This window comes from Lentinus tigrinus (genome assembly GCF_003813185.1).
Source record: "Lentinus tigrinus ALCF2SS1-7 unplaced genomic scaffold L226scaffold_45, whole genome shotgun sequence".
In the NCBI taxonomy this organism is placed as follows: Eukaryota; Fungi; Basidiomycota; class Agaricomycetes; order Polyporales; family Polyporaceae; genus Lentinus; species Lentinus tigrinus.
The window spans coordinates 70,490-96,844 of NW_027137954.1; the positions used below are offsets into that span (position 1 = coordinate 70,490).

The 26,355-nt window shown below is 57.9% G+C and overlaps 10 protein-coding genes across 10 annotated transcripts; 7 read left to right on the top strand and 3 right to left on the bottom strand.

Moving 5' to 3' along the window:
• Positions 1-83: 83 nt before the first annotated feature.
• On the top strand, positions 84-941 carry L226DRAFT_515499 (uncharacterized protein). The gene is made up of 4 exons (XM_067678447.1): positions 84-379; positions 434-534; positions 591-848; positions 913-941. Exons 1-3 carry the CDS (start codon positions 232-234, stop codon positions 822-824), a joined length of 483 nt encoding a protein of 160 aa, XP_067530186.1. The 5' UTR covers positions 84-231; the 3' UTR covers positions 825-848; positions 913-941.
• A 2,039-nt stretch (positions 942-2,980) lies between these two features.
• Positions 2,981-5,533, bottom strand: L226DRAFT_539605 (uncharacterized protein). Its single transcript, XM_067681703.1, has 5 exons — positions 4,998-5,533; positions 4,434-4,928; positions 4,100-4,373; positions 3,718-4,045; positions 2,981-3,230 (listed from the first exon to the last, which is right to left on the bottom strand). The coding sequence occupies exons 1-5, from the start codon at positions 5,415-5,417 to the stop codon at positions 3,116-3,118; spliced, it is 1,632 nt and encodes a 543-aa protein (XP_067530187.1). The 5' UTR covers positions 5,418-5,533; the 3' UTR covers positions 2,981-3,115.
• A 1,395-nt stretch (positions 5,534-6,928) lies between these two features.
• L226DRAFT_575445 (uncharacterized protein) lies at positions 6,929-8,569 on the top strand (the record flags this gene model as incomplete). Its single annotated transcript, XM_067685198.1, has 4 exons — positions 6,929-7,124; positions 7,190-7,588; positions 7,643-7,855; positions 7,917-8,569. 4 exons carry the CDS (start codon positions 6,929-6,931, stop codon positions 8,567-8,569), a joined length of 1,461 nt encoding a protein of 486 aa, XP_067530188.1.
• A 137-nt stretch (positions 8,570-8,706) lies between these two features.
• On the bottom strand, positions 8,707-12,440 carry L226DRAFT_268978 (HET-domain-containing protein). Its single transcript, XM_067673455.1, has 3 exons — positions 12,327-12,440; positions 11,557-12,267; positions 8,707-11,500 (listed from the first exon to the last, which is right to left on the bottom strand). The coding sequence occupies exons 2-3, from the start codon at positions 12,254-12,256 to the stop codon at positions 8,844-8,846; spliced, it is 3,357 nt and encodes a 1,118-aa protein (XP_067530189.1). The 5' UTR covers positions 12,257-12,267; positions 12,327-12,440; the 3' UTR covers positions 8,707-8,843.
• Positions 12,441-14,282: 1,842 nt separating this feature from the next.
• On the top strand, positions 14,283-15,416 carry L226DRAFT_515502 (uncharacterized protein; the record flags this gene model as incomplete). The annotated part of the gene is made up of 2 exons (XM_067678448.1): positions 14,283-15,016; positions 15,103-15,416. The coding sequence occupies exons 1-2, from the start codon at positions 14,293-14,295 to the stop codon at positions 15,414-15,416; spliced, it is 1,038 nt and encodes a 345-aa protein (XP_067530190.1). The 5' UTR covers positions 14,283-14,292.
• Positions 15,417-16,602: 1,186 nt separating this feature from the next.
• On the bottom strand, positions 16,603-18,389 carry L226DRAFT_526474 (uncharacterized protein; the record flags this gene model as incomplete). The annotated part of the gene is made up of 3 exons (XM_067679051.1): positions 16,603-16,791; positions 16,852-17,594; positions 17,903-18,389. The coding sequence occupies 3 exons, from the start codon at positions 18,387-18,389 to the stop codon at positions 16,603-16,605; spliced, it is 1,419 nt and encodes a 472-aa protein (XP_067530191.1).
• Positions 18,390-18,887: 498 nt separating this feature from the next.
• On the top strand, positions 18,888-19,357 carry L226DRAFT_548072 (DASH complex, subunit Dad4; the record flags this gene model as incomplete). Its single annotated transcript, XM_067682563.1, has 3 exons — positions 18,888-18,947; positions 19,017-19,061; positions 19,244-19,357. 3 exons carry the CDS (start codon positions 18,888-18,890, stop codon positions 19,355-19,357), a joined length of 219 nt encoding a protein of 72 aa, XP_067530192.1.
• Positions 19,358-21,152: 1,795 nt separating this feature from the next.
• Positions 21,153-22,055, top strand: L226DRAFT_269278 (uncharacterized protein). The gene is made up of 2 exons (XM_067673456.1): positions 21,153-21,380; positions 21,439-22,055. The coding sequence occupies exon 2, from the start codon at positions 21,443-21,445 to the stop codon at positions 21,938-21,940; it is 498 nt and encodes a 165-aa protein (XP_067530193.1). The 5' UTR covers positions 21,153-21,380; positions 21,439-21,442; the 3' UTR covers positions 21,941-22,055.
• Positions 22,056-22,223: 168 nt separating this feature from the next.
• On the top strand, positions 22,224-23,637 carry L226DRAFT_471447 (acetyl xylan esterase; the record flags this gene model as incomplete). Its single annotated transcript, XM_067676387.1, has 5 exons — positions 22,224-22,362; positions 22,456-22,725; positions 22,793-22,884; positions 22,948-23,342; positions 23,412-23,637. The coding sequence occupies 5 exons, from the start codon at positions 22,224-22,226 to the stop codon at positions 23,635-23,637; spliced, it is 1,122 nt and encodes a 373-aa protein (XP_067530194.1).
• Positions 23,638-24,020: 383 nt separating this feature from the next.
• L226DRAFT_596310 (HET-domain-containing protein) lies at positions 24,021-25,821 on the top strand. Its single transcript, XM_067685641.1, has 3 exons — positions 24,021-24,112; positions 24,173-24,257; positions 24,320-25,821. Exon 3 carries the CDS (start codon positions 24,331-24,333, stop codon positions 25,453-25,455), a length of 1,125 nt encoding a protein of 374 aa, XP_067530195.1. The 5' UTR covers positions 24,021-24,112; positions 24,173-24,257; positions 24,320-24,330; the 3' UTR covers positions 25,456-25,821.
• Positions 25,822-26,355: the final 534 nt, after the last annotated feature.

A 26,355-nucleotide genomic window follows, 5' to 3' on the forward strand; every position in this document is an offset into this window, starting at 1 on the left:
GCATGGCTGATAACCGAGCAGCGTGAAGACTCTGCCGTCTGCCGTAGACATGCAGTTGCCATGCCCCGACCTTTGCGGTTCACGCTGCTCAGGGCATAAGTACGCGTGCTGCGTCATCGCTGCTACTCCCTCTCTCCCTGTATCGTTTACCAAGTTTTTACCCACATATCCTCCCAGTGTCTCCGTTCTTCCTCGAGAAGCTCTCATATCTATTCGACACACTCGATCTTAATGACGGATCAAGTCGACGGCGAAAGACCCGTCACCGTGGTAGCTATACCGGAGGCCGTAACACCAGTAGTCCCTCCATCTCCTATGACGCCTCCCGTTCCTCGTCCGGCTTCTGAGCGGTCACGTCTAAGACGGCCGGACAGCGTCAGTGAGTGTCCCTCTTCTACAATCGGGCTCAACGAGCACTCAACTTGCTGTCTAGTGTCTATTACAGGACAGTGGCCAGTACCGCAAATCATCGTGTACTATCGCGAGATGAAAATTGCATGGGGTCGGGAAGCTATCGCAGCCCTTGGAAAGACGGTGCGCTCTCTTCTTCACCGAGCTCACGTGACCCCATTGACGTCTTGCATCCCCAGGAGTTCATGAAATGGCTCTTCATCACGTTCATCTGGACACCACCGGACCCAAGTGTGGCATTTACCAATGCGCACTACGAGGGCTCGCTGTTCGCTGGGAACGCCGTCCTCTTCGGGACGTTCTACCACACCTTCGGGAAGGACGACGCTGGACCTGTCATGCTTGGTAGCTTGGGATGGGCGGAGCTCATCAGGAATGTGGCGAGGATTGAGCTAATATATAACGATGGCTGAGAGAATCCTGTGGGGTATAGAGACGTACGCATCGGTTGTCGTACTCAGCTCTCACTAGTACTGACTTGACTTTCGTCCTTATGTGCAGCATCGATTAGATTTGCGTATGCGGCGAGTAACTCAATAAGAATTCCCTAATAAGTTCAGTTCTGTCTTGTTATCGAGCTGGACGACGTCGCCTCACACAAGCTTTACTCCGCGGTCGCAATGGGTAGCGTCTCATGCAGAAGCTAAGACATATGACCGTCTCTACGATATTGTGCAGAACAATAGGCGATTCCGCACATCTCGCCCCTTGTGCATACTGTGGCGGTATCAGCGCCTTCGGCGGAGAGAAAAACATGAGATAGTTCGAGAGTAGCTATTGTGGCCGACAATACTCATGGATGTGGCGGCCCGGGCGGTAGGAGGGAGTCTTCTGCATCAGTAATTTCAAATTTCTCTGAACGCGTCTGAACGTCTGAATCAGACGTTTCAGACGCGTTCAGACAGTGTTTTCAGAGGTTCAGAGGTTCAGACGTTGAACCCTTCAGACATTGTCTGAATGTCGTTGATATACCACTTATCTCAATCTATTCCATTGCTAGACCTTCCTCCCCCTCCATAGGCCCTCCGGCTACCTCGAAATCTCCATGGTTTCGTCATGGTATGATGGAGGAATAGCCTCGAGACCGTGTCTGACTGTTGCACCACTACCGCTCGATCTTCTCGTAATAATCGAAATCTGACGTCGTCACGCAGTTTTATAGGGCCAAGCAGTATGTTTTACAGAGTTTCAGTATCAGAGATGGCGACGCAAGTGAGCTACGAAGCAAACACGGTCGTGGGCGAGGTCGAAGGCGTTAAGCGCCCGCGCGCCAGACGTTCAGAAAAATCCGGAATTACTGATGCCTCGCCGCTGCAGCGTGCCTCTAGCTCGGAATGTATCGCTATGAATACGGTATAACGGGTGAGGGTGAGGGGGCGCGATTGTTCCGTTTCTGCCTTGTGCGATCGAATGGGAAACGTATAAAGCTTCAGCGTCGCGCTGTATGTGATTCCGTGGACATACCCTAAGCAGCACTCACTGTAGCTCAGACGTCTTCCGCCAGTCAATTCCCTCTACCGCTCGACCCTCATGTCGTCAGAGACAGAGACAACGCCGCAGTCAGAGACAATGCCGCAGTCAGAGACAACGCCGCAGTCAGAGACAACGCCACAGTCAGATTTGCGTGCGTATATCTGCTTCAATCGGCGTAGGTTCTCCTGACAATATATGAATGCTGTATAGTTGTCTTGCAGTGGGAGTACTCCAGTTTTCCGCTTTCAATTGGCAGCCGCGTCGATGCTGGGCAGCTGAGCGTCCAGGTGAGTTTTCAGCTCTTTCTTTCTGTCACTCGCTCCCAGTGCTCAACGATCCCCGGTCCTGGCGCACAGGAGTTTCTCGGGAAGGTTTGGAGAAAGACTCTTTGCCAAAGCGATATGTAGCTCCACTGCTCCGGCTGTTACCCATGAAGTTGAGCCGTCGCAGATTCTGCAAGGAAATGCGACTCGTCGGATGGTTCCAGCTAAGGCAGGACTGGCAGCCTCAGCAGTGCTTGCTAACCAACATCGGCTTCGCCACACAACTTCAAAGTGTTCGTGGACTCCAGATGATTGACTCTCGTGACTCGTGACAATGAAGTGTGGGGTGTAGAGATGTCAGGCCCCCGCGTGGCCCTCAGCGTTACAGGTGAGCTTTGCTCTCATGTTATATACGTCTAGGATAGCACATGCTCATGTAACGGACTGCACACGCCACAGCTGTTAACGAAATTGCGGATGCATTCACCCGGACAGGCCAATGATCAAGGACTTTCCGGGCTTCTTCACGCAGACGTCGTTAGCAGTGCGTCCGAGATGCAATCGAACATGGTGGCATTACTATGGCAAATACAAAAAGAGCTAGTGTAACACATATACAATATGGCATGCTTTAGAGTATGGACAATAGGAGGAGGACGAGAAGGACATGGGGGGTAGATCTGAGCGGCATATGCAGGTATTACAAGGTGACGAAAGCTAGCGTAAAGCACAGGATAACTGACAAGACGTGAAAGCATGATGCAAGTGTACGTGGAGATGAAAAAGCGGCACTGACAGGGCGGAAAAACAATAGAGAAGTCCAAGCAGAAGGCGTGCACATGTCGGCACCTCGCGGCACAGTCGGGACTCTGGCTGCCCGAGCATCTAGGCCAAGTGCGTCCAGGAAGAACGTCTAGGCGGAGAGCCCCCGGAGCCTATGATGGATGGGTGTGCGCAAGTACGAGCTTCTAGTGCTCTTTTCCGAGCTCCACGGGGCTCGTGCTGCCTGACCGAGTTTGCGGCCTTGCAGGCCATTGGTAGGATCCCGGCCACTCGCAAGGTTGGCGGCGGTAGATGCATTGCCTAGACGTGCCGAGGAACGGACGCACGGAGACGAGAAGGAGAGAAGGAGAGGTTAGCACCATTCTGAACAGAAGGAGACCATATTGAAAAGGTCCGATGGTGGACAGAAGAAGGATGAAAGGTTCAGAACGCGTGGAAGCATTCCGAGAATGGGAGGCAGGTATTCGCGGGAGGGATCGGCTCAATTCCGAGACATATCTTAGACCGGATGGTGGGAGATAGAGGTGAAGAGCGATGGGCAAGAGGCTCGCCTCGGAACCGGTTGACCACATCGGGACATCGAGCTCACGAGTGCAAAGCCACACCATGTGAATCGATGGGCGCGAGATGCAGGACATGTGCTCGCACCTCCTTCACTCGTGGAAACGAGCCCTCGCCTCAGGTGGTTAGAGCCCGTCCATTGCCGTCACCCCGGCATCCACTCCTCTCGATCGGCAAGGATAAAAGGCGAACCAGAGGTAATACGAAGGATCAGAACTGCACTCACCCACACCGTCGCGCCTCATCGCCCTCTTGTGGGCCTCCACACGCGATCTTGCGCCGCCGACAGAACGCACAAGCGACGTGCGTGCCCCGCTTGTACGGCCTCTTTGTCGCGTTCGTGAGCCGGAGTACGGGTCCGGATGGCCCCGAGCTCACGGGGATCCGCCGCGCCGTCGTCGGTGAGTAGATCACCATCTTGCTTGGGTCTGGCTTCGTGTCCCTGTCATCCACGTCGGTCACCGGAGTAGCAGGGGGTGTCGGCGTCGGCGTCTTCTCGCGCTCGACGTACTCCGGGTTCTGGAGTCCCAGGCTGCGCTTCATCTCGGCGAAGCCTGTGAATCCAGATGTCAGTGGGAGCGTGGCGTGCGAGTCTGGACAATACTTACGCGCCGTGTCCTCCTCGTTTAGCGGCGAGCGCGACCGAGGGAAGGTCTGCTCGTACGGCCGACCCGACGCTCGCGCCATCACCATGTTCCAGTCGCCACCGTACTCGGGGAAGCGAAGCTGGTCGAGCGCAGCCCCGAGCTTCCACTGGGAAGGAATGACCTCGGGGACGTCCCGCGGCTTCTGCTCGATGTACTCCTCCATTATTGCAGGAGAGTACATCTCACCGCCGTGCGCGAGATACGTTGCTCCCAGGGCGGCGCTCAGACCTTGGCCCTGAAGAAGCGTGTGCGTGAGCCTGCCGTTCTCTTCGAGGCAAAGAAGTACAGGGACTACCTCGTATTGCGCCGTGGACTGCGCCAGTGGGCCAGCGCTACCGCTGGGGTCGTCCCTGTTGCTTCTTTGTTTCGGAAGATCAGGGTTCGCGTACGCGGCTGAGCCGGACGGAGCGTACAAGTCTTCCGGGATGGGCGACGGCGCGGGCGTCGCTGCTTGTTGTTCGTATAAGTAGTCGTTGTCGTATCCCAGTTCGGCTTGGTGCTCGTGGTCGTACTCATACGGCGACGTCATCGAGACATCGTGGGCTGAGGACGGGAACACGGTCGAGACTGGCGAGGGCGAAGGCGACTCCGAGGGCGGCTCATGGCAGAAAGTTTCCAGAGGAGCGGGGCTCGAGTCTATCTGGCTCTCCGAGATGTAGACGTTGGGATCTTGCAGCGCGTAGTAGCGCGTGGACACCGCGTCCGGGGGAACGTAGTGAAGGCACCCGGGACGCTGAGTGTATTCGAGCGCGGAAGTAAACGGTACGTAACCCTGTGCGGATGAGGCATACTGTGTCAGTGTGAGTAAAGAGTCAGAGATCGTCGCCGTCGAGGACGAGAAAGTTCAACATATACTTACGTCATAAACCGCAACCTGGGGCATCGCGGTCGACCAGTCTTGGACCATGGCATCATCCCCGTACCCAGTGTACGTCGCGTGCTGCTGGCATCCGGTGGACATGCTGAACGTTGGGCGAGCTCTGTCGTGCCGCAGGACAGACACGTCGAGGAGAAGGTGAGAGAAGGGGAAAACAAACGCATCCCAAAGAACATATGTGGGAACGATGCCATTGGGCCAATAGCCGTCGGCCGTAAGAACCTGGGTCCAATTCGTCTTCGCGTTGTTCTTGGGCGTGGGGGAGCCTAGTCCCTTTCGGGAGACGCCGTCGCAAGCGTTGCGGTACAGAACCTCGTTTACGTCCTTGAGGCCCCTCCGTATGGCCTCCGTCGGCGAGGGGGCCCGGGCGCAACAGATTCGAGAAGCTTGGGAGAAGCCCATCTGTTCCAGTCGCCTTTCATGAATCACAGGATATGTCAGACGCGTCGGGTGGGCATTAGTCCACCAGCGCGCAGACACGCGATGTATGCATCTGAGATGATGGGTGTCTTGTCGAGAGAAGTCGATCGGGGTCCGTATGTTATCCGCAGTTTGGGATATCGCGGAAGCAAATGCAATTCTCGACTGTGCCAGGGCATTGGTACCCGGGGGCAGGGATCATCTGGATCAAATAAGACATCATGAGGTGGAAGGCTTCCGAGTTTCGGACTTCTTCAAGTATATCACGGTTCCCTGTTCCGAGGCAGTCGTGAGAGCCGAGGGATACCCTGCGCCTCTGACAGCCGTCTGCTCTGCTCGCGCGTAAGTTTGTCTGCGTGCTGCTGAGGTCGCTCAGCACAGTCCTGGAGCTGTTTGAGTCAGCTGAGATTGTCATATTGCTGGGTGATAGGCTATTCCATACCTATTACAAAGCGAGGTCTAGAGCGACAAGAACACCAGAGGACCTTCAGCGAAGATCTCGCACTGTCGTACCTCGATCTGGCGAGGTGTGCTCTTAGCGGCTCTAGCCGACGGTATTCGGATGATCTAGGATGATCTCCACATGCGTGGCTATTGACCGACCGGTGATTTGCCCAGAGAACACTCGAAACGATTGTGAGGAGTCGCAGTCTGCAAGTGATCTATGTATCACGACTGCATCCTTAATGAGATGACGACTGTCTGATATCGACCTTCTTCGACTATGCAGCGGATGTACGACAGGTTCGCCGGGCATTCTATGTCGGGGAGTGAGCACATGGGTCAGCCAGCATGCTTGACATCTTGTGCGAGTGTGCCGTCACCGGGAAGAAAACGGTAATTACTGTGGGACGATAGCGCGATTGGAGACATGCTTGATTCTTACTGAACGGGCCAAGCAGGGTCAGACCAACCAGTGATCGGGGCGCGGAGCCGTCTGGGTCCTTCAGCCAAAGACTTAGGCACTGCGAATGAAGTGGGGTGCTAAAGCCCAGGATTATCACCCCCGTATGGCGGACTGCGGTCCGTAAATGTTAGTACTGAAAAAGACTGTTCCGACGAAAGAAGGGGTTAGTACCAGTAATTAGTAGGTTCGAGATGCAGGCAGAACTTGTGCTGGCACGGCGCCACAAGGGTCGGCAATGAATATCGAGTCATGATCGATCTGTGATGGAGGATGATGGATCGCATTTCCCGCGATTCGATTGTGTAAGACTGTGTACGACATATTCATTCATTCGTCTTTGCACACAGAAACGTGCTTGTACTCACCTTTGGATTTCAGACAGTGCATGTAAGAAAACAAAGCATGAAGGTTCCAGCAGATGGTATCCGCTGGCGCCGTAACGCGTCGATTACATATCGCGAACTGTCACAGTGTCTCGTGCGGCGTGACTGTCGCGTCGCGCGCGTAATGGGAGCCCAGCGCGTAACAGGTTGGTTGAACTAGAGCGCTCACCGATCTCGCTCGCGGTCCTTCCTCCTCCTCCGTGATGCTCAGCGCAAGGCCTATCTCACTCAATGCGGACGTAGACGTTCCGACACACACTATATTGAACACAAAAACTCCTGGTCGGAAGGGCGCAAAGGGACGGAATGCTCTCCAGGAGAACGCCATCCACCACGGTTCCAAGACTGTCCTCACCAAGAAGAACGTCCTGCAGACTCCGTTCCGACCGGGACCAGTCCGTGAGTAACGACGAAACATAGTGTAACTTGGGACATGCAGCCGACCGGATTATGCTCACCCACAGAGGGGAAGAAGCCACTCGTATCCGTGTCGGTGACACGGCCACTCGGGGACAAGACGCCTTTCCCGAATCGCGTCGCTGGGTCCAGTTTCGGGAATGCCGGGAAGACCCCAGGACTCAAGCTATCTAAACTTGCCCTTCTGGCTCCTCCGGAAGCTGAACCAAACTCACTGTCTCCGGACGTCGCGCCTCTCCTCAGACCTTCCAGCACGCGCAAGAGCCTCCGAGGCCGGCTCAGTCAGAACTTCAAGACTCCGTTTACGAAGGGCAATCATTGGGATGTCAGTCCGGGCGACATGGAGGGTATCGGTGGCGGGCTGATGGATGAGGCGAAGCCGGAGACGGAAGCGGCTGCGGTGGACGAGGACGAGGAGATCGAGTACATGCCTCCAACTGCAATCGGTGAGTGAGGTTTTCTTCCAGGGCATGTCACACATAGTCTGAGTGTTCCGTCAGAACTCCCCTATGAGCCGCCATTCGAAATGCCCGACTACAAGACCATGGGCCAGGGACTGTTCGAACTTGGCCATGGCGGTCTAGTCGACGATACCGCAGACATATTTTATTCTGCGGATATCGAGGAGCAGATAGACGCCAAGGCTCTTCTCGCGGGAACTGGTTTCACACCCGGAGTCGCAACGGTGCACGAACTGGAGCTCCCAGAACTAGGTGCGTCGCGTGCATCACACGCTCTTGGTGATAGATCCTGACTTGAGACATATCCGATCAGAGGATGACAGCCCTTTTGCTCGCAAACCTCCCGCACGCAAGCCTGGTACGCCTGCGGCGACAGCCAAGCCAACAGGACCGCTATCTCGCGCACCCTCTTCTCGACTGCCTACCATCCGGACGCAGCCACCGGCCAGACCAGCGACAACCGTCCCCGCATCTCATCTACAGAGTCGCCCGTCCTCGCGATCGACTACGTCTTCCGGCGTGGGCACTCCGGCGCCCGCCCCCGCCCGCGCAGCGCCTGCACTTGTTGTTGCTCCAGGCCAGACTCGCACTTCCGCTCTGCGCGCGGCGAAAGCAGCGGCGTCGTCGAATAACGCGACTACCCCGAACCCTGCCAGGCCGACAGCGGCGAGTACCGGTGCTCGTCCTGCGACTGCGGCTCTTGCTAGGAGGCCTGGCGTAACTCCAAGCACGTCGGTTACAACTGGCGCGAGGGCGCCCGTTCGCACTGCGTCCACCTCGCTGCGTCCGGCGGCTACGAATGGTCCTGCAGCCAGTGGTGCACGGCCGAGGTCAGCTACAGTCTCTGGTAGAGCTAGGCCAGTCGGTGCCACCGGTATTCCGAAGAGCAAGGTCGATGAAGACCCACTTGCGGCCATGTTGAAGAAGCATGTTGGGGATGACGACGATTTCCGGTTCGACATCTGAAGAGGCGGGCTGGCCCTGATTGAAGGAAGCGTGCACTCTTCAACCCTCAATGTACTCCTTGCTGTGCGTCTTGTTTGCAGTCTATTATACTTGCCGTCATGTTTGTTCTGTTTTGTAGGAATGTAATCGAAAGATACTTTTGTGTACATTATGAGATGCCAACATGGGAGAACTACAATCTTCTGTCCGATATTACTCATGCTACAGGATTATAGGGTCGCTCGGAAGATACTAGACAAGGCCATACGCTAAAGATAACAGGAGACAGAAAATATCATCCATGCTCCGGATGTCGCCGCACAAAGTTGGGTAGGTGAGATCGCAACCAGCTTCTTCGCTTCTTCTCACCCTTCGCCGGGCCTACCGTAGCTGGTTGCGGCTTCGACGACGCAACACCCATACCCGAGAGAGCGCGCCCCGGGTCCGATTGGGGCGCACTGGCGACCGACAACGAAGACGCATGCGCAGATCCGGATGGCGCGGGTCTGTCGTTGTCAACACCGTTCCGTTTGTCGGCCCCGCGCTTGCCTTGGGCTTCTGGCGCTGTCGCGCCACGGCCAGGGCGATCTCCGCTAGCGTCCCCTGCAAACCGGGGAATTGCGCCCGGAGTCTGGCTTTGGTTTGGGGCCTTCGAACCGCTAGGTACTGGGTCCTGGGTCAGTGCGGCCGCCGCTGTGCCACTGGCACCGTTAGACCCGCCCCCGAGTCCCCCGCGGGGCCTCTCAGCTTGGCTCTTGTCTGCCGCTGACAGTGACACCTCGCCGTCGACGACAGCACCCGCAGACGCGTCCTTGTCCCCCTGGCCCGTCGGGAGCAAGGCCGAGCCAGGCGTTCCGCGACTTCGCTTCGCCACAGGCCCTGCAGGTGGCCGCTCTGCCTCAAACGCAGTGCGCGCCACCATAGCACTCCCCTGCTTCGGGACGGGGATGCGACTAGGACTACGGACCCGAGGTGGATACGTGCGCGCGTCGTATTTGACGCCACTGCGGCTGATAGCGACGCCCCCGAGGTACCCCAAGTCCGCGTCCAGCTCTGGCGGGTCGTCTGGCTCGCTGCTCGACATCGGGTCTGGGCTCTCGCGCAAGACTTGTGGGACCCTCTCGCGGACCCGGAAGGTCGAGGAGATAGCGGGATCTGACCACCCTGGGCCGGTGTCGGCTCTCGCGGTGTATCTGCGAAGAGGTGATATCGCCTTGGGCTGGAGGCCGCTATAGTTGTCCTCGTCGTCTGTGCGGTGTCTCCAGCCCGGGATAGTCGCCCGGCCATTTGCTGAATGTGGTCGTGGGTCTGTATCATCGTCGCTCTCTGACGCGTCGCCGGGATCAAATCCTGGGGTAAAATATGAGGTCAAGATGTCCACCGAGCGCGACCGTCGTCGTTGGGTCCCCGTTGCTTCGGATGCGCGTCCAACCCTCACATCGCGCGACCATCCGCGGGGTGGTGGCTGGTTGGAGCGAGGAACAGGCACAGAGGGTCGTCCGCTACGTGTACTGTTGCTCCATGCAGACCTGTCCGAGTTGGTGACGGGCCCAGGCAGCAAGGTGCCATTGCGTCGCCGACCTTGCGCCAGTTGGGGCTGAGCTGACCCAGGCAGTGGAACGCCCTCCAGCGAGTCGTGTTCGTCTCCATTAGGTGACGACCGTCCAGTAACGTAGGGTGCGGAGTTGGACCGCGAGCGCTGGAGTGGTACAGCTCCCGCAGGAGTGAGATGCGTGCCGTTCCCGTTCTCGCTCCGCATTCGAACCGTCTTCCCACCTCGCATGGGCTCGACGCTGTCATCCGAAGGTCTCACTGAAAAGTCGGAGCTGGAGGAGGAATGAGTGCTCCAGACCTCGACGCCCAATCTGTACGCCCTGACTCGCGAGCCGGAATCCGACGCCTCAGAGGTGAAGGTCAGGCGCAGGGTCAGCTCGTCTCCGTTATTGGACTCCAGCACGACCTCCTTCGACGCGATGCCGCAGCGGAACGCCCACGAGTGGACGTGCACGGGATGGTTGACAAAGTGCTGCTCCTCCGCGAATTGCTCCTCGAGGACGCAGGCGGCGTTGCGCGACGAGACGAGGATGCCGAGCAACCCGAAGCGCGAGCCAAACTCGCAGCTGCAGCGACCGACTTGGATGCTGATGTACGAGGTCGCGTTTGAGAGAACGATGCCGGATGTGCTGGATGACAGGGTGCGGCTGAGCACGCGGTCGCGCAGCGCGACGTCGGCATCCCCGCCAGGAGAGACCCTATACCCCTGCAACGATAGCAGCTTCCGTGACCATCCCGCGAGGCGCACCTCGAAGGCATCACGCGCTTCACAGAGCGCAGTGTGCATGGAAGAGCCTCGCTCGAGCCCACTTGCGGCATGCGTAGGGCGGTGGGGGATGTAGACATCATCGAGCACGAAGTGCCCGCGCGTGACACAGTGATGAACTTGTGCGAGGGTGAGGTAGGTCGCACGGGAGTAATGGGACCAGAGGATGGGATACTGCCCGTCGCCCTCAATGAGCTCCGTGACGCGTCCGACGATCGTTCCGACAAAGTACTGTGTCCCGGATGCCTGCGCCTGAGGCCGGAGAAGGAGCGCGAGCATACGCCCCTGTACGTCCTCGCAAGCTAGTAGGGCGAGATGCGTGGGGAAGTTAGCGTTGGCGTCTTGTGAGATGACAGCGACGAGAGGGAAGCGTGCGTGGATGCCGTACGAGGTCGTGGTGTAGATCTGATAGGCAGCTTCAGGTGCGATTCCCAGCCTGTAGGCGAATGCTTCACGAGAAAGGGGAACGAGATGAGCCGTGTGATGGAAATCGCTCGGAGCCTGCGCCAAGAGATACTGCTTGAGAGAGGGAGCTATTGGAAGGGGGGTTTGTTCTGCTGTGGGTGACGAGTGGGAAGGGTTCGAGAATGTGAAGTTGTGGCCGTGAGGATGGGTCCCCAAGCAAAGATCGTCTGGTCCGGGATGTGCTTGAGAATTTCCTCCTGTAGGCGAATGAAAGCATACCGACCCTCTCCGTAAGTTGTCGGCATGTTCACCCCGAAGATACCCATGAGCGAGTACGCCTCGTCTTCCTCACGGCTTGTCTCCCTCCTAGCTGCCCAGGACATCCGGCGGGCCACGCTGACGTCCTCAAGAGGTTGCTCAAGGGTGAGGACGGCGCGCCCAATGCCCGTAACGTCTTCGATGAGCTCCGCGAGGGTGTGCTTAGATCCTATGACCTTCCATTTGTTCGACAGGAACAGGACGACACTGGGCGCAAGTAGCTCCTGGAGCGTCCAGCCGCGCGTGAACCACTTACTGCTCCGGAACTGCTCATCTCGCTGCTCCTTGTCGTCTGTGTCACTGACATCGTGGAGGATCGCATAGCACGCGCCTGCGTAGCGGTACCAATTGTACATCGAGTTTATAGCCTCGGAGAGCTCGGAGCTGCTTGTCTTGTCGATGCAGGCGGAGTCTGCCCAGCCGAGATTGAAGCCGTCGTTGCGAGCGACTTCGCAGAAGTGGCGTATCTTCCGGGATAGATGGGAAAGGGCGAGCTCTTCGCGAGGGACGGATTCTTGAATTGCGCATACGTCCTGGTAGGTCTGCTCGGGCACGTAATCAACGTCCCCTTTCTTCGCCCATACGTGGGACAAGATGGCGTAGCGGACACGACGGGGATCTTGAACCCAACGAAACTCGCCAGTCGTGGTGTCGAGCAATCGCATGGTGCACTGGGCTATACAATATCAATCGTTCGTCATGCATGGCATTCGGACAGCATATAATATCACGCACATTCACCGTGTCAGTTGATGAGGAGCGGTGTTATGGGTGTGCGAGCATAGACATGAGATGGGTATGCGGTAGTTCTGGTAGCAATATTGAGCGAGTGTTATAGAGGATGGGCAGTGCGACACTAAAATTCCCACTGAGCGCAAGCGCACCTTATATGCGTACCGGGGGTAAAATACCCTGAGAAAGCGGGCTTCGTCCGCCCGAGACCACATTGACATCCTTCCAAGCACGGCGCAAGATGGCAGATCGCCGGTGCAATAACGGCACAGCGTCGTCAGTGACATGATCTCTAGCGTATGACAAATCAGCCATGTCAGTACAAGGTTAGTAGGAGAGTAACTGGCCTTCTTCTTCTTGAGAGGTGCCACTATCTCCGAATCGGCCCCTGCCCGAAGCCTCTGCAGGGATCATATGCATGCGTCGGCCGCAGCACTATAGATGTCGCCGTCCCGGCAGACGACTCTTGGTGACAAGTCAACATCCACACGCGGAGGTAAGATGCTATATCTTGTTCGAGTTGGGTTAGATGCGGACGCTGTGCTAGGTCCACATCAACGAATGGGACGCCTGGGCCGTGAATGTCGGAAACCGATATGATACCTTTGGGAGGCTAGCTCAACCACATGAGCGTGTTGAGTCAACAACGAGGGACGCACAAGTAACTTGGCCCAGGTCGCCGTCCCATGTCTCAAGATGACACCTGGACCAGAACTGAAGTATGAACCAGGTCCGGACTGAGAGGTGCCACGGTTCGTCCACTAGCACCTCAGCAATCCCAACCAGTATATCGAGACAGAGACCGCTCAAACTCAAGTTGCATAGAGATCCGGCGGATGCGAGTCTTCGGCGGGAAGATTGCTTGTATCACTTGTTACATAACTGAGTGAGATCTAGACCGTACTAGTAATACTTTCATCAGTAAAATACAGTCAAAGAAATATCAGCACGTAGCACTTACTACTATCTTTTGGCCGGTTGCTCGAAGCTCCGAGTCGTCGAGGGCCGTGTTCACTGTTCATGCACTTATCATGACTCGATTTTGACCTGAGTACGTAGCGTGCTGCTCGTGAACTGTGATAAATGCGAAAATCATTCAGTTCAGGCTCGACAGATTGCGCCGATATATATACGTACCGATGTATAGGAGGAACGGTCGTCTTATGAGGGACGGGACATCCTCCGTCCGACGCCTAACTCGGATGAAGCGCTGAAGTCGTGGCGTGGGAAGATATCACAACCTTCATGCCACATGGTCACCATAACCTTACTTATCGTTGTCTCCGGCGACCATGCACTACTCAGGAGCGGGTTCATCGAAGGCAGAACATGGCCGACACTTCTTGCGACACTTTCATCCTCGACGCACGCATGCGCACAGCCATTTTTTTTGAGTATGCCAGCCTGGTCCAGTAACGAAGCGGGACACTTGGATTGCAATAACGACTGACGGCTGACGGACTCGCTTTGGATTTCTGTTGCCCGGTGCACATTTCCCTCATTCCTCGCCACCCAGTGAACCATGTCTGTCCCGTATCCCACTGGCGACGACTCCATCTACTGCTGCATAACCCCCTCTGCGAGTCAGATCAGCTCTCATTCAACTCTCGGAAACTGGGATGGAAGCACGCCTCCGAGCCGCAACCCCGTACTGCCAGCCGCTCCGGCCTACATCCCCGTGCAGCACGTATCCCTTCCGAGGCACGACTTCCTGCTCGCCGCCTCGCACCCAGGAGGAGCGCAGGCGGATCGGACACACATGGCGGTACTGTATGGTGACTTCGACGGAGTCTCTGCACACGTCGCTGGTGGACCATACAGCGATGTGTTGGACTATGGTTCCGGCGCCGAAGTGCACAATCACTACATCACCCCCTCCGTTAGCTCGCACTTGACTCTGGGAAACTGGGATGGAAGCATGCCTCCCAGCCATAACTCCCCGCCCGCCGCTCTGGACTTCGTCGCCGCCATGAAGCACGTACTCCCTTTGGGAGACGGCAACTTTCGCCCCTCTCCGCCCCTGACCTCAAACTCCAGAGGAACGCAGGTGCACGGGCCCGCGCTGAGGTCGTCTTCCGTTCTCCGCACCCTGGACCCGGCAAAACTCACGCCAAAGGATCACATCACATCTGCGAAGTCGCCCAGTTGTCTCAAGTCTTTTGAAATCTGTGTCCAACGCGTTGACGACGGCTATCCAAGCGTCAGCATCCTGCACAACCCCCCGCGAGGGGACTCTGGCGGCAATCTCGCTGGGTTCCTGTATTACTACCAACCGCCTCACGCTCCGCCCCTCGCAGGAGAGCTTCGCTTCCGTATCACAGCCTCAGTCGACCCTGCGAGCTTTCCGTCCGGGGTCGATCACACGATCCAGCAAGGCGTTCCTTGGTCGATTCCCCTCCGCACAATCGCTGGCAAACCCAACTTCACACCCATCCGGTATCTCCTCACCGATGTCGACGCGACCGTTCCTCACCTAGTAATGGATCTTGCACGGGAATATCAATGCATCGGTGGTGGCCAGGCCTCGCGATGCCTGTATGCTTTTGGCCAGCCGTTCCATCTGCCTCTTACGAGCCATGCACCTGCGTTCGTCTTCTTTGGCAAGGACCGTGTCGCGCGGCCTTCTCTGAAGACCGTGACAGGCTTCTACACGGGCAATCGCGTCTCATCTGGGCCCCACTACCCATTCTCCGGTCAGTCTCAGTGCATCCCGCGTGACTCTGCTCAGCTGCATTTGCGACCAAGAGATCTGATAGCTCTAGCCCACCACCTTGAACAGGCTCGATCATATGCTGCTTTGAACCGTCTTCGCTCGAGGAGCACTCCGGGAGACGTGTCGCCGTCATACGCGTGCTGCGCACTCTCGCGCACGATCCCGTTCGACCCAATCCAAGGTACACCGGGCCCCCGATTCCACCTGGGCTCTGCCCTCGCGAAGGCGAGCTCTTGACGAGGCTGTATCGTCGCAAAGTGAAGGTCTGGGCGGCCGACGTGGATGCCGCGCCAACGTCGAGGAATGCGCAGGCTGCAGCGCTTTCGATACTCTTCGATAACGCGCTTGAATATGGGTCCCCATGCGGCTTTGCAGCTTGAGCAGGTACTATATTGTAGTCAAGTCGAGTTATTCGACTACCGGCCACCACTGCTATCCTGTCTTGCACACAGCCGTCCCCCTGTATACACAACCACGTGCTGTACCGTCTAGAGTCTACAATACATGATCCACACCGAATTCTCTCGGTCTATCGTTCACCTACCTTGCTACGCGTTATGGTGCGGCTCTCCGTAGCAAGGCGTTACTGGAGCAGCTGATAGGGATTACTAATACTACTCGCATGTTTCGAGACAGCATTTCCCGCTTGTTCGGACTCACAGACCCTCATAATGCGTAGAAGCGAGCCATGTTGTTCCTATTTGTTACAGCCTTGTATGAAAAAGAGGAGAATAAGCAGAGAAAGAATGCAGCGGGAGCAGTAGTGTAGTAGCGACTCGAAGTCAATCAGTAAGTAGTCCGCAAGCCTGAGCAAAAACGCAAACGCAACGCAAACGCAACGGCAACCGACGATGGCGCACCGGTATACAGTAAGGACTAGCTAGTAGTCTAGGCCTATATCTCACCCAACAACGACGACTACTCCGAGTCAAGTCGCCGAAGATTATCCAAGCGGGGGAGACAAGGAGGTATAGTGCATGCCAAGTCGGGATAAGTGGATAAGGCCTGAAGGCCTGAGGCGTGCGATGCATACGGCAATGCAAGCGAGAAAATGTGTGTGTGTGTGTGTGTGTGTCTGTGATTATGAAGCGGTCGTCTACACGGAGCCGGAGGGGGTACTCTAGTGAGGGCAGGCGGTGTTGCATGTGCATGAGGGTTTTGAATGAATGATGTCCATGTGAAATGCGAAGCGAATGCGACGAGTGCAGTGCGTACGTGGGGCGTTGGGGTGTGGATGCGCCATGCAGTCAAGGATGCTAAGTAGAGTACGAGAGTACGAGGGTGGGCAGGTATGATATGATAGCGTGGGACGTGACGCAGGGAACAAATGATAGCGAGTGGGATATCTCACATGTACATGGGCAATTTCCAGGGTTCGCGCAGACGTCATGACCACGCACAACGTCGAGGCCTGGGATACTTGAGGAGAGCTCAACGAGGCTCATCCCGAGGATATGAAGCATGACGTCATAGGCACAGGGACTCGGACGCGTTTCTTGTCGTCCCCCATACCGTCCCCATGGGCCAGCACGCGGGACCGACGCGATGCATTCTCACCGATATCGGTCACCGGATGCGACCAGGAATCTCAACGGTGACGTAGTGCCAAATGTACTGCGTCCACCCCTCGAGCACGCCAGCCCCGGACATGATGTGCAGGCAGTCGCCTGCCGAGTGCCCGTCGGGCCGGAGCAGTGCTGGCCTGTCGATCGGGAGGAAGTGGATGTCTGGGTACTTGCGCGACTCCAGGACGGCCTAGGGTGGGTCAAGTCAGAAGAATGCTGGGAGACGAAGTTGAAACGGGCGAGCACGCACCTCAAACGCGTCGTTGAAGTCGCCGATCTGGTTCCAGTTGTACCAGCCCCAGCGCCCGGGCGTGTAAGTCGTCCACGGCGTCCTGTGGTCGTGGCAGTCCTCGTGCCCAGGCAAGTACGCGCGGACGACGACCTGCTTGGGGGCCATCTTGCGTCCGCGCATGCGTCCAATCTTCGGTCTCCGGCTCGCCCACTCGGCCTGTTCCGCATTGTCGAGCAGCGCCTGCACTTCTCTTGCCCATGCCTCCATGGCCTCGCTGAAGAAGCTCACCACGTTCTCGATGCCGTCCTTGAACATGCTCGTGTCCTTCAGGCCCGAGAAGAGAGTCGTCGTCCAGTGGCCGCCAGTACTCACGACCATGGTCGCATAGTTGCCTTGGGGGAGCGGCGACGTGAAGATCTTGACGTACTCTTGAGGCGACAGATTCCATGCGGGCTCGTCACTGAAGATGCTCTCGTTCGCAGCAACGTACGGCGAGTCAGGGTGGAGCGAGTGGTAGAGCACATCCAGCTGCGGCTTCTCGAATAGCAAGTCGACGCGGCGGAAGGTGACCAACGGTGTCGTCTCGATGTCGAATCCTGGCGGGAAGCTGATAGACTTTACGAGAGGCGACGAGGGCTCGAGGTAGAGGTTCTGTGGCCAGCCACGGTCAAAGTAAGGGTTCGCGACGTAGTCGGGGGTCGCGCGAACGTGCGGAAAGAGCAAGCATGAGAGCGAGAAGAAGTGATTCTCAGTTACGGAATCTGCGCAGCAAGTGATGTCAGTTAGGCTCCACCCGTCGCAAGATTCGACACGAAGATCGGCGCGCGAGAAGCCAGTGGAATTGATACGCGAGTAGCGCGGTGGCTGACGCGACTGGGTGGAAACGCGCGCGAACAGGTTTCTTCACTTCGCTCCCTTTGTCAGTGTCACGGTCGGAAGCACGCTTCAGGCCTCAAACTCAGGGACAACCGGGTATGTTGCACTGAAACAAGGTGTGCATGCATCCGACCTTGACAGATAGGACGGGAGGGAAGACGCAAGGGCGGCGACCGAAAAGAAGGGTACTCACCTCCAATGAGGAGCCATCCGCCCTGCTCGACCAGGTCCTTGACAAGGACAGTCGGGTCAAGATCGCGGACCTGACAGTCTGATGGAGTCTGCCACTTCCACGAGGAGACGCCTGGGAACCTATCCCACAACGCAGGCTTGTCTGCGGCGAGATGCCAGTATACCTCGCGGGAGCTGGCGCAGCCCTGGAAGCCGAGGAAGTCGTACACGTCCGACTCTGCGTTGAAGTCTGTGCGGTTTGTGGGTGGGGGTTTGGGGACCCATTCACCGGCGGCGTAGGACTTTGGTGGACATGTGCTGCGTAGGCGGGGGGAGGAGAAGCGGAAGGAGGGGAAGTCGGGCTTGTAGTCGGAGGGGACGAAGGAGTGGGTGAAGTAGACGACGGAGACGACAGCGAAGAGGGCGATGAGCTTGGTGGAGAGGGAGCGTGGGGCGGAGAGGAGGGGCCGGTATGGTGAGGAGTCAGTCTTGAAGCTGAGGGCGACCATGGCGGCCGGGAGGAGGAGGAGGGTTGGGGGTCGGGGGTCGGAAGCGAGACATGGCTAGCTTTTATTGAAGCTACATTTGAGGGACTCGGAGGAGAGGCACAGATTCAAAAAATAAATAATCGGGCGCAGCGGCTGTCAGGTCGTTGTACGCGTCCTGGTCTGCACCCCCATCTTGTGTGACGTCACGCGCTCCACTTGAGCGAAGTGCCCCCCGCGCAATGCGTCTGTCCCCGCAGTTCATCTTTCCCCGTGAACTCGAGGACGGAGGAGACGCGTCGCACGAGAGACGGCCTGCAGCCTCACGAGTCGCGGACGTCGGGCGAACGTTGCGCCACCGGCGGCTGCGCGGTCGATCGTTCGCGGGGCTAAATGCTTCCTTCCATATTCGGGCAGTCTAGAGCCCGGCGTTTCCGGGGAGGCGCCCATATCGCACGTTGTTTCGTTCCGCCCACCGCGACCGCAACCGCGTCGGACGCGCCCCCCGACGCGTCAGGCGACATGGAGAACCCTCATGCGGAACGCCAGAACGTCCTCCTCCAGCGCATCATCAAGAACGCCGTACGTTTACTTATATGTCCTTCACAACCGCCTCCAATCCCAATCAGACCCCTGATCTCCTTTCTCCAGGACAAGTGCACCGAAGCCATCCTCGAACTCAACCGCTGTCTCGAGGTACGCTCGCATTCCATCTGCGCGAATGTCTCAACCGTCGAATGTTCCACGGATGGCGTCAGCTACGCCCCAGTATTGCAAATGTCTTCTTGCAATGGAATCGCCATTGCACTTGTTTACATGCACATCTAGCCAATCGTCCGCATACCCCGCCTTCATCTCGCTCACATCTGCACCTCCAGGAGATCATCCAGGCCGACGCTCATGTAAAGACCGCCGCCGATCTCGTCACGAAGTACCGCAAGAACGTCCAGTACAATATCGAAGCCACCCGCGCCACCGACCCCCCATCCTAGCTTAGCGCGTAGCGCTTATCCCTCGCGCCAGTGTAACTCCTGTCTGTCCTGAAACCGAACGTTGAACAGTACACCTGTCCTCGCTGACAGTATCGTACGTACACGCCTCGCCCGTCGCACACCCTGAAACCGGTAATATCACCGGCTGTACGTCCGCAGTCGACGCAGAGCTCGAACAGCTCCACCGTGCCTGTGAACCGTGAGTTCTGTCAGGTCCAAGTTGGGCGTTCTCCTGAAGGTCGTGGGTGACGCCCTCCGGTTTGCGTTCTGGGGTTCCCTCGGAGTCACAGCCTCCGGTGATGCAGACGCGTTGACGGTGATAAGACAGCGGACGCTGAGTCGCTGACGGTGAGTGCATCCCTGGCTCTCGTACGGCTGCCTCTACCTACCGCTGATCAACTGGACGCGCTTGGTCAAAAGTATGTTCAGTCTATGTGCGTCCTTTACGTCGTGAGTGGATTAATGACATCTTGGGACTCTGGTGACAAGAGCTCACCTATGGCTCAGTGGAATTTGTGCTTCTGTACGTGAGCGCTGCCAGTGATCCGCACTCGTTCGCTCTCACTGTCAGTACACGCCAGTGGCTTGTTGCTGCTACTCACGCTCCGGACAGCCTCTCGAGACATCCGCATCGTCTGCTGCGTACCAGATCCTCCACAAACTCAACATCGACTCAGCGTCCAGAACAAATACAATCCATCCCCCCATATGACGCCATCTTGTACACCATCTGTTGTTCATTGTAAAGGCTTGGAGCTCGGAGTCAGCGCATGTGGCGTTGTGAGTGGGTCACACCGAAGGGCTCCGGCTCCCGAGGGGTCGTAAGATCGAGTAAGAGCAGGTACCAGGCACGCGAAGCCATTCTCTTACAGGACGCACGTGCCAGTGGCGGCGGTTCCGACGTACATTATTGTGCGTCAGGATAGTCGGAGGTATGTGGATGCGAGGATGTGCATCTTCTAAGCCGCGTCTGGTACGCCTCTCTCTACTGTACTACGGCAAGGATGTTTGTTGTATGCGCATCCTCAAAGTCGTACGTGAATCAGTGGCATCTTGGGATTGTTGGGACCGAGAGCGTACTTACCTGTGGCTCAGTAGGGCTTGTGCTTTTCTATACCCATCCGTCCGGTACATGTGAGCGCTTCTAACGACCCGCGCTCGTTCAACGCCTTTGCTGCCAACATATGCTCCGGGGAGGTACGCACAGCGGCTGTCCATGCCACCTCTTGTCACTCACGATCTCAGACTGGCAGTCACTCTCGATACATCCGTCGTCTGTCATGAGGAGCCAGATCCCTTCAGTGACTCTACCCAGGACAAAGACATCCCATCCTCCTCCCAAGCCATGCAATATTTCTGTCTATCCCTCAGCGCGTTGTAGCAGGCGAGAATACTGCATTTGCGCAAGTGGCAATTCACGTCGACAACCCCGGAGAATGTATAGCTTCAGTGTCGCAACTGAGCGTGGCTTCGCGTGCCTTGTACCCTGGTGCCTGCTTTGACAGGACGCACGTACAGGGCACAAGTATTGCTTGGGCCCGTGGCGGCGAATCCGACGTTCTGAGCGTCCGCGTCAGGAGTCGGACGGTCAAAGGTACGAGGGACGGTTTACGAGGGGCCGGTGTCCAACTGGCCAACTTACCGAGAGTCGCAGGCGCACAGGAGATCCCGCTACAAGACGCGATCGTTCGTCTGGCACGCATCACATCACATCGACCCACGTATTTCTCCGCGGTGGATGCGCTGGCCGACAGCGGGAGAGGAGCGGAACGTCGTCCGGCCCGCGGCTTGCCGCCGTGTCCGAGAACCGACTCACGAGCTTCCGTGCGCTTTCCAGTAAGCGAGCTTAACTTAGCCCTCCTCATCTGTCTAGGTCCGACCTCCCGAGGGTGCCAATTGCTCCCGTCGGAGAAGTCGGTTTCGAGCCTCGGGATGCGATTCGGTCCTTCCAGAGTGTCGGTGCCAGGTTATAGCAGTGCCGTCTGGGTGCCTGCCAGTGGCCTCCACTGCTTTGGAGAGGCAGGTACGTGCCCCGGGTTTCTCTACGAAGCGCCACCCAGCTAAGTTCATCTGTACTAAAGACTGATGAAGTGGCTTTGCAGGTTATTCCGAGCCACACATGAAGTGGACGCCGGTATGCACACGGAACGTCCTCTTGACGAAGAGCACAGTCCTGAATACGCCCGAGCGACGCCAACGAACGCTTCTGTGCAGCGCACGGATCCGAGGACGATGCTTCGGAGAAGCCCCAACCCAATTCTGCATTCTGTATGCTCGAGGCGTGATCCAAGAAAAGCCCCGGACGTCGATCACATGGCCTCTCCCCCGCACCGGTACCGTTGTGTGCACTCACCATGTACACCAGCCGCATGCGCTCGAGGAGAACAGAGCCGCAATAACGCGACGTCCCGGGTCCACATGCATCAAGGTTCAAGGTTCAACATTCAACTCGCTGCTCGCGACATATCTCCGGGTCGCCGCGTCCACGTGCTCACGCCCGCGGCACATCTCTGCCCTCGACCCTCGTCCTGCGTCCTTGGCACCCAAGGGCAGACTGCACCGCGCACCGCAGAGCTAATATGAATATCTCGATGCTATTCCTGCCCCGCGTCGGCGTCGGAACGCGCGGGGCTTCCACGGCCAAACCTTGATTCCCCGCACTCGAAGACCGCAGCCAGAGGGAAGTCCGGGGTCATGCTGGCACGCCCGCACTCCTGCACGCGTCCCTCGTCGCTCTCATTCCGCCGAGGTGGCAGACACGGCGGCCGGGCATTCATTTCGACGACGCATATAAGCGAACTGCGCCTGACGGATGGCGCAGGGTGCCTCTCAACTTGTCAAGCCTTTTCGGATCCTCTTCGTAACCATGTTCTCGTCGCCGTTCAGGCTCACGTCCGCGCTGGGCCTCGTTGCGGCCCTCCTCCCGCTCGCGCAGCTTGCTGCGGCACAGTCCCCCGTGTGGGGCCAGTGCGGAGGTATCGGCTGGAGTGGCGCCACCACCTGCGGTACGTCTTCCCCTTTTCACGTCGGGTTCAGCTGCATTCTGCACCAGCAAGTTGCTGACTATATGCGCAATATTCTGTTTCCTCCATGTGCAGCATTCGGTTCGGTGTGCGTGAAGGAAAACGACTACTACTCGCAATGCCAGCCTGGGGCTGCGTCCGCGCCGACCACCACGACCCCCGTCAGCACCCCCCCTGGCCAGACCTCGACTCCGACGGGCAGCGCGCCGACTGGGCTCTCGTCGATCCCTGCGTCGAAGCTCACGCAGATTTCGAACTTCGGCCCTAACCCGAACAACGTGCAGATGTTCGTCTACAAGCCGGCCAAGGTCGCGTCGAAACCCCCGCTCATCGTTGCGAGTCACTGTACGTTTCTGCGTTCTTGGGCGTAGAGGTCCGAGTCCTGAGTTCTGAATCTTGCATGCGCATGTAGTCTGCACGGGTACGGCCCAGGCGTACTTCTCCGGCTCCAAGTTCGCCCAGTTGTCCGAGACGTACGGCTACGTCTTGCTCTTCCCCTCCTCCGTGAGTCTCTCCCCTCCCTCATCAAACGCGTGCACCCGCTCACAATTCTCTCCTACCCTCCAGCCACACTCCGGCACCTGCTGGGACGTCTCCTCCGACGCAACACTGACGCACGACGGCGGCGGCGACTCGCAAGGGATCGCCTCCGCCGCGCGGTACGCCATCACGAACTGGGGCGTCGACGCGTCGCGCGTCTTCGCCGTCGGCACGTCCTCGGGCGCGATGATGACGAGCGTGCTCGCGGGCGCGTACCCAGACGTGTTCAAGGCGGGCATCGTCGACTCGGGCGTCGCGTTTGGCTGCTTCGCGCTCCCCGGGCAGCCGGGCGACTCGTGGAACGCGCAGTGCGCGCAGGGCCAGCTCGTGCTGACTGGCCAGCAGTGGGCGCAGCGCGTGTTCAATGCGTACCCCGGGTACACGGGTGCGCGGCCGAAGATGCAGGTGTGGCATGGGACTGCGTACGTCTTCTATTGTTTGCTGTCGCTGTTGTGCCGCGGGGGATGCTGACGTTTGGTTTGGGCGTGCAGCGACACGACGCTCTACCCGCAGAACTTCAACGAGGAAGTCAAGCAGTGGACGACGGTGTTTGGGTACCCGAGCACCCCGATCTCGAACACGTCCGAGCCGTACCTGCCCAGCGGGTACTCGAACGCGACGTTTGGCCCGAACTTCCAGGCGATCCTCGCGCAGGGCGTCGGCCACACCGTGCCCCTTTTCGAGCAGCAGTACTTGCAGTTCCTGGGTATCGCGTAAAAGCTGTCCACTTGGGATTCATACTCGCGAGTCGCAGTACCGTTGTTGCACAGCTTACATACTTACGTTGTGTGTGTTCATCAGATGGCAGAAGTCCTCTGAATCGTGATGGCGCAGTAATCCTTTGTTTGTCTTGCTCGTTGTACTATTTACTTTCGTGCCCGCCGAGTGTTATACTCAGTGGTTTTGTTCTATACTCTGCCACTCCTCGAGCGATATTATCATCGATCTCCACCTCCATCGCGCAGCGGCGTTATGTCAGAGGTCGTCGACCGCGGTTTTCACGCGCCTCCGTGATAGATTGAATTGCCCCAGCACCGCCAGGGTTCTTTTACGTCACTGATCAATGTACGCGTCGGGCTCCGCTCATCAGTAAGTAGGCACGTACTACCGCGAGCTATACGCCCTCGCGGACGCAGCATCTTGGTACTTACTCTCGCCCTTCGCCCTCTCAGTCAAGTCCGCTGTCGCTCTGGTATGTGTGTCGTTGGCTTCTGGAAATATACATAGCTGTTCTGACGATCTGTTTGTAAAGTACGCCGGCAGAGGTGTCCCTTTCCCTTCCCCACGCGTCTTGTTTCCTAGAATCTGAGCTCACGCACGGCAGTGCGCATGCAAGGGTATGTCTCCCGTAAAGGCTGAAATCCTGACATGCATGCTGATGCCACGGACGTCACCACAGAGTATTCCTACATGCGACTCCTAGACACCAGCACTGCCGAACTCCTCTGGGTCAACGAACCTCGCCACGTCTCCTACGCCATCGTCTCACATGTCTGGGTACACGAAGGCCAGGGTAATCCAGAACAGACATACAAGGACATCACAAAGATCCACCGGCGTCGCCGCAGCCTGCGCTCCTTGGTCCCGGGGCTCAAAGGTTACAAGGGCAAGAACAACACGATCCCCGCGGCCGTGTCCGAGAAGATAAGACGCTGCTGCGCCGTCGCGCGCGAGCACGGCTTCGAGCGCATCTGGATCGACTCCTGCTGCATCGACAGGGAGAGCAGCTCCGAGCTGTCCGAGGCGATCAACTCGATGTACAACTGGTACCTCCACGCGAAGGTGTGCTACGTGTACCTCGCCGATGTGGAGTACGCCGACGACCCGGCCGCGAGGGGTTCGCAGTTCCGCCGTAGCCAGTGGTTCTGTCGGGGCTGGACGCTGCAGGAGCTCATCGCGCCGCGGGTGCTGGTGTTCCTGTCGAAAGACTGGCGCATACTCGGCACCAAGACGATGCTTGCGTCTGTTATCGAGGAGGTGACCGGGATCGACCGTGCTATCCTTACCCACGAACGCTCCTTGGACACGGTCAGCATCGCGAAACGCATCTCGTGGGCGTCGCGCCGGCGCACGACGAGGGTGGAAGACGAAGCGTACTCATTGATGGGCGTCCTTGGGGTGAACCTCCCGGCCATCTACGGCGAAGGGCGGCTGGCGTTCATCCGCCTGCAGGAGGAGGTGATCAAGCAGACTTCGGACCAGACGCTCTTCGCTTGGGGCCCGACGCTGCGCGACAACGTCGAGCTCGATGACGACTTCCCCGAGGAGCCTGCATACTTCTGGGAGCAGCCGGAGGAGGCGGTGTGGGAGGAACTGTACATGCGCAACCTGTTCGCGTTGTCTCCGCGGGACTTTGCGTCTGCTGGCCGTGTCACGTCCTTGTCTCGGCATACCTTCTGCGAGCAGCTCCAGCTCGCCTGTCCACTTCCGGACTATACCGTGACGGGACACGGTGTTCGCACGACCGTCCCCATCCTCTCTGCGAAGTCCAAGCACTCCGGAGATCCCATTGAGCTCGCCATCCTATCTTGCTAGGATGAAGCCGGCCGTTTGCTAGCTCTCATCCTCAGGAAGCAAGAGCGCACCTTGAGCGAGTTCTTCGTAGGAGCCTTCCTCTGCCCATCGATGACCAGCGAAGACATCAGCGACGAGATCTATCTCGGAGCACTGTACTTCCGCACCACCCATCTTTCTCCTCAATTCATCTCCGCTCACCAGAAGAGCATCCGGTTACGGGAGATCTATATCCCCCACCGTCCTTCCCGTGAGCGCGCGCAGGCGTTCCAAGGTTACACTGGGGTCTATGCTGCGTTGACTCAGTGCCCCGGGGCATTCGAGGTCAATCTAGCGGGATGGTGCGAGAGTCTCTTGGACGCAGAGGGCTTTCGCGTCTCGCGATTGGCAGCCGACGAGGAGGGGGCGATAGGACTGGGTGGAAAGCGGGGCTTCGAGGTGTCCAGAGGAGATCACACGTTCCAAATCCAACTCGACGCGTGTGCCTGCTTCGAAGGGGCGGGAGCGCAGCGATGGCTGCGAGTCTTGGTAGTCGCATCCCGGGCCGGCGGGAATGCCACAGCAGAGAAGACCCGCGCGTTATCCTCCTCGTCGGAGTTGTCCCACCGCGCGTTCACCGTCAGGCATATGCTGGACCACCCTCACCATGTGTGTTCGTGGTCGTTCGCCGCCGGTCTCGCATCTCAACGTTTTCACTTGGACTTCGTGGATGGGACTTCATGGACGATCCAGCTTACTCTTGGGCTTCTGGGGACAGCAGACGATACGCAACTTCGGCGATCGTTCGTCCTCGGGGTAGAGATCCTATCTCAACCCTCAAAGGAGACAGAGCGCACGCCGCACCGTCCCTCCATGAGCAGTCAGTGGGTACCACCGATGACTATTCTGGATCCGCAGGCCGTCAAATAGATTGAGATCGCA

Excerpts from the sequence above, each read along its gene's own strand:
- L226DRAFT_269278 (XM_067673456.1), top strand. The coding sequence starts at position 21,443 with ATGAAGTGGCTTTGCAGGTTATTCCGAGCCACACATGAAGTGGACGCC.
- L226DRAFT_268978 (XM_067673455.1), bottom strand. The coding sequence starts at position 12,256 with ATGCGATTGCTCGACACCACGACTGGCGAGTTTCGTTGGGTTCAAGAT. Across the intron at positions 11,501-11,556 it reads GCCGACAACTTACGGAGAGG|ACGATCTTTGCTTGGGGACC; the intron begins GTCGGTATGCTT and ends ATCCCGGACCAG.
- L226DRAFT_515499 (XM_067678447.1), top strand. The coding sequence starts at position 232 with ATGACGGATCAAGTCGACGGCGAAAGACCCGTCACCGTGGTAGCTATA. Across the intron at positions 380-433 it reads AAGACGGCCGGACAGCGTCA|TGTCTATTACAGGACAGTGG; the intron begins GTGAGTGTCCCT and ends CTTGCTGTCTAG. Across the intron at positions 535-590 it reads TCGCAGCCCTTGGAAAGACG|GAGTTCATGAAATGGCTCTT; the intron begins GTGCGCTCTCTT and ends TTGCATCCCCAG.
- L226DRAFT_539605 (XM_067681703.1), bottom strand. The coding sequence starts at position 5,417 with ATGGGCTTCTCCCAAGCTTCTCGAATCTGTTGCGCCCGGGCCCCCTCG. Across the intron at positions 4,929-4,997 it reads CCCAGGTTGCGGTTTATGAC|TATGCCTCATCCGCACAGGG; the intron begins GTAAGTATATGT and ends ACACTGACACAG. Across the intron at positions 4,374-4,433 it reads AGTCCACGGCGCAATACGAG|GGCCAAGGTCTGAGCGCCGC; the intron begins GTAGTCCCTGTA and ends ACGCTTCTTCAG.
- L226DRAFT_596310 (XM_067685641.1), top strand. The coding sequence starts at position 24,331 with ATGCGACTCCTAGACACCAGCACTGCCGAACTCCTCTGGGTCAACGAA.